The sequence below is a fragment of the Euphorbia lathyris genome, chromosome 7 (genome assembly GCF_963576675.1).
Source record: "Euphorbia lathyris chromosome 7, ddEupLath1.1, whole genome shotgun sequence".
NCBI lineage: Eukaryota > Viridiplantae > Streptophyta > Magnoliopsida > Malpighiales > Euphorbiaceae > Euphorbia > Euphorbia lathyris.
In genome coordinates, this window is record NC_088916.1 from 70,135,684 (window position 1) to 70,148,614 (window position 12,931).

Here is a 12,931-nt window from a genome sequence, read left to right on the forward strand (position 1 = left end):
CAGACATTTTATCTGCTTGTGTATATAGTATCGAGTATTATTCTCACTTTTCATGTTTCTATGGCAACCACAAAGCGATCATTTTTAGATGTGAGTATAGCGAAAAATAAGCGTCGAAATAGAATGGAATATGAATATCTTTTATATTGGTTTCAGGTTGTTTTCGGATTTGTCCCCTTGGTGCTAAATCTTCTTTGGCTTCAAATTCTTCGGATTGATCTTCTGTCATTCGGCTATGTTTGGAACTCAACAGTTGAACTTGATCTGCTCCACACGTTGCAGTTGTTGCCTCGTCGGTCCAGGGCGCCTAGGATTCTACCAGTTCGCTGGTCTGCTCCTCCGCCTGGATGGATCAAAATTAATTCGGATGCCTTAATTACCATTGTCAATGCCGAATGTGGAGGTGTGTTTCGAGATTCTGCTGGACACTCAGTGGGTTCTTTTGCTTTTCCGGCTTCTTGCTCCCTGGTGCATGTTGCGGAACTCTCTGCTGCACTTTATGCAATTCGATTGGCCTACAATAAGGGCTGACATCATCTTTGGCTTGAAAGTGACTCGATCTATATGGTATCTCTACTTCGTTATGCTGACTTATCGGCCCCCTAGGAGCAGCATCAGGAGCTTTTGGAGTGTCACGCCTTGCTTCGTGAAATGCATTTCATTGCGTCACACGTTTTTTGGAAAGGTAACCATGTTGCTAATGCACAGGCCAACTTTGGCAGGATCAGTTCAGAGCCTCACTGGTGGGACTCACATCCTCATTTCTGTTCTAGTTATATTTGGAAAAATTGTAATGGTCGAGACTTATATCGGTTCACTTAGTTTTACCATTTCACTCGTTGACATTATTTGTATTTTTTTATTCCTTTTATTGATTTGGGTTCGGGGTGGTTGTCTGGGGATGCCAACCTTGCTGGGATGTCCCGGGCCTCCTTTCCTTGTCCCCTACCTTTTAATAAAAAAATTGTGAGAGAAATCACCGATAGTTTTAATATAGATTTAACTATAGATGATTTTTGTGACTTGAAAGAGAGATGGTCTCTATTTAGATATATTAAATATAATATATTTTGATCTATTTATTATATGTGATAAAAAAATTACTACAAATTTGGCCCCCCCGAGACTTTATCCTGCGTCTGCCCTTGCCTTTATTTGAATGAAATTTCTTTGCATTTTAAAAATAGACTTACACACAGAGACAAACTTTTCCTTTTGCAAATTTCATTCATGTTCCATGCACTTTTTGCTGCCTCTGTGATTTGAGGTCTTCTTGTTTCGGTGATAGCTTCTATACACATGGTATAGTTCTTAACAAGGATGCATGGCTGCAATCTTTATTTCTCAGCAAAAGTATATTAATAATCTTTTCCAAGATACAGTTGGTCCATTTACGAGTAGGAAAGACAGAAATTACACCTAAATGAGTGTTTAGAGTAAAATCTAAATTTGATAAGAGTGTAGAAAAGTATAAAGAAAAGCTGGTAGCTAGGGGATGTAATCCACAATTTAGGGTGGATTATCATGATGACTTTTCCCCTAACTGAAAATGGTGACGTTGAGAGTTTTTTAGGATATTCCAGTAGCTCAGAATTGACTAATTTTACAAGTTGACATCAATAATGCATACTTTCATGGTCAAAATAACGATGAATTGTACATTGTGGCTCTTGAAGATTACGTAGTTCTCCCAAGATCAGTTTATAACATGTCTATACTAAAGCAGATTGAGAGACAATGGAATAAATTTTTTACTGAGAAGTCACTATGTTTACTAAGTCAATTCATGATTATTAACTTTTTACTCAAAGGGTTTGGGTAAATTCCTATGTTTGATTATCTATGTGGATGATGTCCTTCTGACCGGCACATTAATAATTCTTTTTGGAAAGCGAAACGTAACGATGCCTTCCATTAAAGACTTAGGAGTGACAAAGTACTTTCTGTTTGTTGAATTGGCTCATTCTAAGGTTGTAATCTTTATTTCTCAGCAAAAGTATATTAATAATCTTTTCTAAGATGCATGTTTGCAAGATGCTAATTCTACCTCCAACCCTTTTTCCTCGTGGTGTAAAGCTAGGTGCAACATCGAAGCTATGCACTGATGTTGAAAGCTATAGAAGGATGATTGGCAAACTTCTTTACTCGGGATTCTCTATACCCGATATATCTTATGTCATTCAACAACTGAGTAAATTCACAAAAATTTCTACATAATTGCATATGGAAACAACACTAAGATATTTAGAGGATACATAGGATGGAGGGTAATTTTATCCTTCAACTAAACTTATAACTTGACTTGTTTATTATAATTCTGATTGGGCTAGATGCAAGTAGACCTCGGCATGGGCCGGGCTCGGGCCTGTGATAAACCTGATAAGCCCAAGCCCAGTCCAAGCCCACACTAATTAGATTCGGGCTCGGGCCGGACCGGGCTCGGGCCTAAACAAGGAATCCTAAGCCCGCCCACCCAAGCCCATATCTATATTAAAAAAAATCAATTAAAATAAAATAATAACTTTTTTTTAATAAAAAATAATAAACATAATAGTTAATAAGTCTTAGAAAAATATAACAAACTAATAGTTAAGTTCGAAATAAAATTACAACATAACAATAAAAAATAACTATCTAAAATTACAACATTACAATAAAATATAGCTATCTAAATTTTATATATATATATATATATATATATATATATATAACGGGCTGGACCGGGCCGGACCGGGCCAGGTCTGCCCATTTACTAGACGGGCTTAATCGGACTTGGATCGGGACGGGCCTGACACTAATTTTATGTGTTCAGGTCCGGTTAAATGGACCTGGGATCGGGCCGGGCGGACGGGCTCATCGGCCCATGGCAAGGTCTAGGTGCAAGGAGATTTAAAGGTTAGTGACCAAATATCGTGTTTTCCTAAAAAATGCTTTAGACACGATCTGTTAACAAATCATTTACTGAAGTAGAATATATGAAGTAGAATATATGGAGATAGAAACAAACAACATCGTGTGAGTCAAAGTGGCTTACATATTTGCTAAATGAATTAAGTTTCATTACATATTTTAATATTCAAGAAAGTTGGAAAAATTTACACCAAGTCAAATTATTTTTTCGAAGCCCTAATCTAAAGATTAAGTCCATTAATCCGAAATTTCTCATTATATAATAAAAAATTATTTACGAGATATTTTCGTAATTATGAGATTAAGAATTTTTATTTTTATTTTTTACGAATAAAACAAAATATACGGTAAAATAATAAATAATAAATATATAATGATTCAGTCGGGGGGGAGAGCTAAGAAAGTAAAAATCAAAGCTTTAAACATGGAAGAGTGATGTCTGATTAATGATTATACACATGGTAAAGAATTTTTAAAAAAGAAGAAGAAAACAAAAGAACCAGGGCTGAGTTACTCGTAATCTAATACTAAAACAAGCAATTTAATTATTACTCATAACTCCAGCAGCATAGCTGTATTTAAGAATGAAAATGGCGGAGGAGAGAGTTTAATGGTGGCGTGGCGGGGAACTGAGAAAGAGAAACTGGATTGGATATAAACGCGTTCCCAAGTTTCACATTACCCACTGGAAAAAAGAATATTTAAAAAGGGTAAAATTTCAGCTTTCACGAGAGGGAGCTCGCCTCTGTTCCTGATTGGATCCATACAAAATCTCTTTGTCTCGACTTGCTCAACCAAGAGAGAGAGTGCGGAATTGGGGTTTTGAAGTTTTGAGAGAGTTCAGAGCTGCTGATTTTGAAATTAAACAAAGGCTAATCATGGATTCTCGCTGATTCTTTGGGGATTCCTTCTGCTTCCACCTATCTATAACTCCTCCTGGTTTTTCGATTGTTCTGCCCATTAATTAAGGTAGTGTGTTTGTTATTTATTGCTTTTTCTAATTTTATCTTTGTTTCTAGATTTGGATTAGATTGTAAATTGTAAATGGGTTATTTCCTATCTTTGCTCAGTGCTACTTGATTGATCTGGATTTTTTGGGGTTTGAGGTGCTCTAATGAAGTGGATTTTACTGGAGAATTTATGGCACTTGTGCTTCTTCTTCACGGTTAAGGAATTTGGTTGAAAGTGATTCTAATTAACTAGTTCAAAGGAATTTGGGTTTTGTGGTTTCTTCTAATCTTAATTTCCCTTTTCAATTTTATGGGTTTAGCTTCAGAATTCCCAGGAAAGTTCATTCTTCATAGAAAATCTTTTCCCCTTTCAGTGTTCTGTTTGTACTGGGTTTTTGGATCTAGCTTCATAAATTGGGAATTGATCTTCAACAAAGATTACCTTTTCTGATTCAGCTCATTTCGGAGTAAAATTATCAGAGTGTTTGGCTCAAATTGAATGTTTTTCAGCTCAGTTTACCAATTGGGATTTGAGTCTGGGGTTCGCTGTTTCTACTTTCTAAGTTCTTTCTTTTCTGGTTGCAGGTTAAAAAATGGCGAGGCCTCTGCATCGAGGCACAACAAGGAACTCAGGGAATGGTACTGATCTATGGGACTCGCAAATGAAAGATAAAACAGAGAAGGAAGATTTGGATAGGACACGTTCTTCAGATCAGAGTTTTTTCTCCGCAAGGTTTCCATTTAGGATATTTTTCCCTGATAATAATTCTTCTAAATATGGGAGTAATGAAAACGGTTTTCAATCTGATCCATTCAGCATTGGAACTCCAAGAACCAGACACAAAATCACATTATTGATCTTGAAGTTGAGCTTATTCGTGATATTAGTTCTTGCTCTTACTGGGTCATTCTGGTGGACTATCTCAATATCAACATCATCAAGAGTGCAAATAATTCATAATTACAGGCGACTTCAGGAGCAACTTGTTTCAGACTTATGGGATATTGGGGAGTTATCTCTTGGTTCTTCAAGGTTGAAGGAAGTTGAATTCTGTTCTCAGGATTCTGAAAATTATGTTCCTTGCTTCAATGTCTCAGAGAATCTTGCTTTGGGTTCATCTGATGGTAATGAGATTGACCGTTATTGTGGACAAGGGTCAAGGCAAAGTTGTTTAGTACTTCCTCCGGTAAATTACAGGGTTCCTCTCCGGTGGCCTACTGGAAGAGATGTTATTTGGGTTTCTAATGTTAAGATTACTGCACAAGAAGTACTTTCTTCTGGTAGTCTCACCAAGAGGTGAGCAGTTTTTCTCCCCCGAATAACTTAAGCGTTTATTTTCGTAAATGGTTTTTAATTTGTCCTTTGATTTTGATTTCCAGAATGATGATGTTGGATGAAGAGCAGATTTCGTTTCGCTCAGCCAACATGTTTGATGGTGTTGAAGATTATGCACATCAAATTGCTGAAATGATTGGACTTAGGAATGAATCTAGCTTCATACAAGCTGGAGTAAGTGGTTTCTTACAATCTCTTTCTATGTCTGCCGCGTAATTCGTACACCCACTAGCTTAACCAGCTCATTTTAGTCCCTCTGCTTTCTTAATTTATGTGGATGCAATGTTATAATCTTGTTCTCGACGCATAAATTCCATCAAATGATAAGGAAAACCTAAAACGTTTTGAGTAAAATATCAGTGGATGTTGAAATTTGTATTTTAGACAACATGTCTTACAGATTCATTACCGAAACTCTAATTCCAACAAAATGGAATTTCTTTGTCTGTGATGGGATCAGGATATAATTCTTTAAATGTTGTCGGGTTCTGCACATCTTTACTATTCTAGATGGCAGATTATCTACAAGGAGGTCATGCTTATTTGGATTCAGATTCCAGTATATTATGCTACATTGTTTTATGATACCACCAAAAGGATACTGAGGTAGTTTCTCTGTGTCCTGCCAAGGTATCCTACAAAACTGAGGTTAGAGGTGGGCCTGTAACCCGCTCGTGTACTCTGATGATTAAGTTAGCAGAGGGTTTATATGGAGAAATGATTGAGAATAAATGAAATAGGAGTAAATGAGGGAATGAATGAATGTCTTACCTTGAATTAGGAACATGTTTATACAGGGATTAATGTGATCATTACATAGCCGGTCCTAGACCATAGTGGATCTGACATGCTCACAGGGATGAGGGTTTTGATGGCTGCACCTGACGTTTGAGGCGTGTGGCAGGAGGGTGCCAGCATGATTTGGGCACCAGCTTGCCGCTCTTTTGGGGGGAAGACATGCCATTGGTCCATGTATCTAGTCGAGATTGTTTCTTTTCTGGTTATGTCTCTGTCTAGATGTGTGAAATTGTGTGCAACTGCCAATCTAACTGCAGCAATATGTATTTATGACAGTAGCATGCCTCCTATATGAAGTAGATTTAGTAGCAATTTGTACTTATTCCGTTTTTCATTGCAGGTGAGAACCATTTTGGACATAGGATGTGGCTATGGTAGCTTTGGGGCGCATCTCTTCTCGAAGCAGCTTTTAACAATGTGTATTGCAAACTATGAGGCTTCAGGCAGTCAAGTGCAACTTACTCTTGAAAGAGGTCTTCCTGCTATAATCGGCTCTTTTACTTCGAAACAGCTGCCATTTCCTTCTCTTTCCTTTGATATGCTCCATTGTGCACGATGCGGCATTGATTGGGACCAAAAAGGTATTAGCTCCTTTTTTTTTTTGCAAAATTGCAGTTGATGTGATTTACGGATTTTAGTTTTGTCGATCTTAAAATGTTTGATCAGTTTTTAGTATTAAAAAAATCAAAATTAATTCAATGTTTATGTTATACTTTCTACAGATGGTGTATTCTTGATTGAAGTTGATAGAGTTTTAAAGCCTGGTGGATACTTTGTTTGGACTTCACCTCTTACGAATGCTCGTAATAAAGAGAAGCTGAAAAGGTGGAACTTTGTTCAAGATTTTGCTAAAAATCTCTGCTGGGAGATGTTATCCAACCAAGATGAAACTGTTGTATGGAAAAAGACTACTAAAAAGAATTGCTATAGTTCCAGGTAAGGCAACAGGCTCGATATTTTTTGTCAATATTCGAAACATAATAATTATTGCTTGGATTTGGTAAATACAAAATGATACTATATTTTTGCATTATCTCTCCCTTAATTAGAAGGATAAATCCGACCACTATTATGTCCGATTGGATAATAGATATGTAGGTAAAGAGTAGCATAAGCAGTGACGGATCCGGGGGGGCTTGATTACCCACTTCTCGCCACCGGATAACTCGATGAAGCTGTGTATGCAGCTTTAATTTTTTTCTGCAAAAGCACAAAAATACAATTGAGCATCCATAGATCACTAGACAGCACCCCAGTCAGTCAATCCTGGATTTGTCACTGAGCATAAGAATCGTATTACGTATTGACTATGTATGTGGACGTCTTCATAAACATAGTATTCGTTATGTTGAATGAATTTGCAGTTCAAGCCAAGAGAATCCTAATTTACAGCATAACTATTTTTTGCCTCTAGGAAACCCGGTTCGGGTCCCTCCATTTGCGGTAGAAGCCAAGATGTTGAATCTCCTTACTATCGACCACTTCAAGCGTGCATAGCAGGAACACAGAGTCGCCGTTGGATTCCTATAGCGGAGAGAACAACATGGCCAGCGAGGTCTCATTTAAACAAGAATGATCTTGCAATATATGGTACTTCTTACTTTCCACCTCATCGTTTTTAGACCGAATCACGGGTTTTTTTTTTGTGTTACCTTGTAATTTATCAATGTTAGTTTCTTTCATATGATCAGGTCTTCATCCCGAAGAATTCACTGAGGATGGTGAAGGCTGGAGAATGTCAATCAGTAATTATTGGTCTCTTCTATCCCCATTAATATTCTCCGATCATCCAAAGAGACCCGGTGATGAGGATCCTTCTCCACCTTATAACATGCTGAGAAATGTGCTAGACATGAATGCTCATTTTGGTGGTCTTAATTCTGCAATGTTGGAAGCTGGGAAGTCTGTGTGGGTTATGAATGTCGTGCCAACGACCGGACCTAACTACCTACCGATGATTCTCGACAGAGGCTTTGTTGGTGTGCTTCATGACTGGTAATTCTACCATTTAACTACACTCTACTTGGTTCATAGCTTGGAATTGGATTTTAAGTGTCCAAATCTCTTCGACCCCTAATCTACGTGTTTTTCTAGTAAAATTCTGAGTATTGATTGCTCATAATAGTTAGAATTAATAATTGAATTTGTGCTAGAAAGAAGTAAGCTAGTCCACATGATTTCCTGACCAGACCACTATAGTTTTTTTCAGAAAGTCAGTTAAAACGGCCTAATACATACACAAGTCCTCTAAGTTGGTCATAAAAGCCGATTGCCCCCTGAACTTTGAAACGACTGATTAACTCCTTAATTGCTTAAATTGATCTATTGACCCCGTGAACTTGCTTAAAGTGACCAATTGACCTCTGAACTTGCTTTAAATGATGCACACTTCAACTTGTCTAAATCTCCACCTGCCCTGCCACGTATGACTTAGGGGGTTGATCGTGTCACTTTAAGCAACTTCAAGGGGGTAATTGCTCGTTTTCAAAGTTGGAGGGGTCATTAGACTTTTATGATCACTGGAAATCCTTAAGAAGCAGTACTTACCTATGTTGCACGGAAACTCTTCTTTACTAGCGTTTCCTCGTTTCGGTCCATTTCGGTTTCCAATATCATTTCCTAGCTATATTTTTTAGAAATAACGTTTACCTGTGTCCGTTTCCGTGCAACATAGGTACTTAGAATAAGATATGTTATCGCTTGAAAAAATCTTTTTCGAAATGAAGTTTGGATCTTGTTTTCATGTCATCCGTTGATGGAGATTCGAAATATTAAAAGAATCGAGTGGTTAGAATCTTTATGTTGATTTCTAATTATTCGGAAAAAGTAATATCCTACGGTTTTGTACTCTATCAGGTGTGAAGCATTCCCAACATACCCTAGGAGTTATGATTTAGTCCATGCAGCTGGCCTTTTCTCCCTTGAAACTGGCAAGCAGCGTAGGTGTACCATGCTCGACATTTTCACTGAAATTGACCGACTACTTCGTCCAGAGGTACGCATATTATATGTGCTTAATTTTCAATTTTATTAACCAATCAAATAGTGGCAAAAAGCATCTCAAGACCCCTGATTATTCTGATTTGGTAGATTGAGCCCCCGAGACTAACTGCATTATGTAGTTGAATTGAATCATCAAATTTTGAACTTCTACATAGTTTCTGCAGATTGTCTTATAATCTATATTATATCCAACTACCAGTCTTAACAAAAACCCGTGAAAAAAAAAATAATAACGAAATGATGATATGGACAAGTTTGACTACATAATTTACTCTTTTTTTTTTTATCCATGTCACCATAAATTAGTAGTCAACTACCTATTTACCCTCATAATTTTCGTTAATTTCTTAACCTGTTTTTGTTGATTTGGACTTTAATGTTACAGTAATATAAAGTTCAATGCTTTTATTGCCAAGAAATGAAATTTAGGGGTTATAATGTTAATAGCAGTATAGTTCAGGGACCATGAATATTAGCATTTTGCTCGTTTGCTCCGTTCATTACAAGTCTCCTAGGACCCTCGTTTGCTCATCATACATACTCGAAACATTTCATATGCATTTTTCTTACCATTAATGTGGTATACAACATAAAGTTAAGTAGTGAGAGTGCTAATGAACAGAGCGGTGACGTATTTCGTTGATGCAGGGGTGGGTGATAATACATGATACAGCTCCTCTAGTTGAATCAGCAAGAGCTCTAGCAACTCGGCTAAAGTGGGAAGCACGAGTTACAGAGATCGAAAGTAACAGCGACGAGAGGCTTCTAATCTGTCAGAAGCCTTTGATCAAGAGACAAGCAAGCTGATTTACTGACAAGTTTCGAAAGGGAGCCCCAGACAGGAAGTAAGGGGATAATATTCATATTCATTTTGCAATGTTAATTAATGATCAATCATAAAGCTCCATTATAGAATGGAGAAGAAAGTAACGATTTTTGAACAGAAAGAAGAGACCAGAAAACGGAGAAGAAGCCGAACCAAACTCGAGTGGATCCAACCACAAAACCTGTGTAGCCGTAAGGCTTTACATAGGGCCGTGTAATTACGCAGTTGAAATGCTGAGCAAACAAGTATAGAATCGGATTTAATCATCCGTTTTTCAATGCAATTTTAGATTTTACAACTATACAAACACATGATTTTAGATTGTGAATGAAGATGATAACAGAATAAGCAAGTTTTATTTGATGTAGTACATAGAAATATGCTTGGCAGTTCATACATATCAAGGAATATTTATTGTTACTATTTATTTTTTCACTAAAGTTCTTGGTGATTTCTAGTCAGTTTTCGTGCTCTTCTTGGATTTAACAGTTAAGTTTTCGACATCCGAAAGGGAACATGCTCATTCGGTTTTCGGTTAGTAGAGAGTAGACATGTTCACGAGCTCAAAAATATTCTCAGCTCGTTAACAAAACCTGAGTCTGAACAAATAATCATCTTTGCGATTCAAAGGGGGCGGAGTTTAATCACAATGTTGGCAAAAGAATGTCGAAAAAGGGAACATGCTCATTCGGTTTTCGGTTAGTAGAGAGTAGACATGTTCACGAGCTCAAAAATATTCTCAGCTCGTTAACAAAACCTGAGTCTGAACAAATAATCATCTTTGCGATTCAAAGGGGGCGGAGTTTAATCACAATGTTGGCAAAAGAATGTCGAAAAAGGGAACATGCTCATTCGGTTTTCGGTTAGTAGAGAGTAGACATGTTCACGAGCTCAAAAATATTCTCAGCTCGTTAACAAAACCTGAGTCTGAACAAATAATCATCTTCGCGATTCAAAGGGGGCGGAGTTTAATCACAATGTTGGCAAAAGAAAAACCCCTCATGGTGAAACTCGTTCTCGAGGCGAGTTTAGGGATACAATTGTAGCATTTTCAAAGCTTCGTTCCACGCGAAGGTAACGTTGAAACATTCCTCTTAAAATGGATTTGGGTGGCCAAGGGAGAAATAGGTTGCATATACTTTGTCCATCCATGCGCCACTCTCTCCGTCGGGCCACTGGATTCACCCTTTACAAAATGTGCGCACCCTCTCCATCGGGCTACTGGATTCACCCTTTACAAATGTTTTTATTTTTTTTAAAGGAACTTATCATTTATTAAGAACCAAGAATTGCATGCTCAATTTCTAAAAACAGATTGTGTGTTTGTACCCACAAAAATATTCTGGACCAACAAAAATGATAATTAAAAACTTTATGAAGGTACGTAGCAATTGCTGCTTTTGTAAAAGACATTTTTGAGGTGTAAAAGACAAATAGGATCGTGAAAAGGTAAATATGAACATGGAAATGAGCAACCAAACACCTCATAGTTGACATTTTCTTTCACCCGTGTTGAAGAAAATAATTTCAATATAATAACTATTTAATTTAATGAATGATAAATAATAATAAAATAAATAAGTAAAACATAGTATATAAACAATAAAAAAATTATAAATAAAATTATGGGAAATAGTAAAATAAATATAATAAATTATTTTATAAATATTATTATTAACTTCAAATATAAATATTTAATAGATTTATTTTAATTTAATTGAAAAGTTTAGGTGATATTATCAAACAAATTAAAAAGTAAAAAAAAATCATTTATTAATTTTAATTGTTGAATGATTAATTGATTATCAAGCCTCTAAATTTGGTTTCCTCAATAATTATTCATCAACCTCTATCATATTAATTCGTCAAAAAGAAAAACATATATGATTGAAATGAAATATCGGAACATATTTAATCATATATTATAATTATATGATCATTAATACCCAGTGAATATATAGATATTCTTAAAACTACAAATGTACAGCAACCGACCTTAGCTCAGTTGGTAGAGCGGAGGACTGTAGTGGGAAACACCCGGTTGCCATCCTTAGGTCGCTGGTTCGAATCCGGCAGGTCGGATTTTTTGTTTTCTACTTATCTTTTTAAAGATATATTCGTATTCCTTTTAGAAAATATTCTGTCTTCTATATATTTTTTTTAGGATGGTGCAATTTTTCTCCGATCACAATATTAACTTTAGAGTAAATAATTTATTAATCTGTAACACTCTGGTCCAATACTATGTAGATATTGTCCGTTCTGGCCCAATTCCAATACATTAGGCCTCATGACTTTAAAACGCGTCTGCATGTATTGGATTCCCATCTTACTAATAAGCCACAATCACTCCCTCTCCATTTTCGATGTGGAATTCAGTTCATTCTTGCCCCATCGCCATCCCTTAGGGCCGCTCCTTGCTCAGGCCTTCTACCCCGGCGTCACCCATTCTGGACCGGGTCGTTACAGGCCCACCAGCTTCCGCCTGGTTCGTCCCCGAACCACACATCGTACGTGGAGAGTCGGCTCTGATACCAATTGTAACACCCTGGTCCAATACCATGTAGTTTCCTGTGTGTTTTCAATGTGACCCGGGACGGGGGTTACATTTAGGGCCAGAGCGGACAATATCTACATGGTATTGGACCAGGGTGTTACAGTTGGTATCAGAGCCGACTCTCCACGTACGATGTGTGGTTCGGGGACGAACCAGGCGGAAGCTGGTGGGCCTGTAACGACCCGATCTGGAGTGGGTGGCGCCGGGGTAAGCAGGCCTGAGCAAGGAGCGACCCTAAGGGATGGCGATGGGGACAGGAATGAACTGAATCCTACATCGGAAATGGAGAGGGAGTGATTGGGGCTTATTAGTAAGATATGAATCCAATATATGCAGACGCGTTTTAAAGCCGTGAGGCCCAATGTGTTGGAATTGGGCCAAAGCGGACAATATCTACATGGTATTGGACCAGGGTGTTACATAATCTCTCCTTTATACCTAACCCACTGTTTAGGTCATCTATTTTAAAAATCACATTATAAGGTCTATATCTTTTATTAATAGTAACCATTTGATTATTCTATCTAGTTTTTTAGAATTTTAACCGAATA

The 12,931-nt window shown here is 37.2% G+C and overlaps 1 protein-coding gene and 1 non-coding gene across 2 annotated transcripts; both read left to right on the forward strand.

Moving 5' to 3' along the window:
• The first annotated feature begins 3,356 nt into the window (after positions 1 to 3,356).
• Positions 3,357 to 10,284, forward strand: LOC136201524 (probable pectin methyltransferase QUA2). The gene is made up of 9 exons (XM_065992211.1): positions 3,357 to 3,879; positions 4,446 to 5,157; positions 5,241 to 5,370; positions 6,335 to 6,575; positions 6,717 to 6,930; positions 7,409 to 7,584; positions 7,686 to 7,989; positions 8,851 to 8,989; positions 9,646 to 10,284. The coding sequence occupies exons 2-9, from the start codon at positions 4,454 to 4,456 to the stop codon at positions 9,802 to 9,804; spliced, it is 2,067 nt and encodes a 688-aa protein (XP_065848283.1). The 5' UTR covers positions 3,357 to 3,879; positions 4,446 to 4,453; the 3' UTR covers positions 9,805 to 10,284.
• Positions 10,285 to 11,813: 1,529 nt separating this feature from the next.
• On the forward strand, positions 11,814 to 11,905 carry TRNAY-GUA (transfer RNA tyrosine (anticodon GUA)). Its single transcript is given in 2 exon segments — positions 11,814 to 11,850; positions 11,870 to 11,905. It is a non-coding gene; the product is annotated as a tRNA-Tyr (tRNA).
• Positions 11,906 to 12,931: the final 1,026 nt, after the last annotated feature.

Coding starts and splice junctions, on each gene's coding strand:
- LOC136201524 (XM_065992211.1), top strand. CDS start 4,454: ATGGCGAGGCCTCTGCATCGAGGCACAACAAGGAACTCAGGGAATGGT. Junction 6,931..7,408: donor AAGAATTGCTATAGTTCCAG/GTAAGGCAACAG, acceptor TTTTGCCTCTAG/GAAACCCGGTTCGGGTCCCT. Junction 7,990..8,850: donor GTTGGTGTGCTTCATGACTG/GTAATTCTACCA, acceptor GTACTCTATCAG/GTGTGAAGCATTCCCAACAT.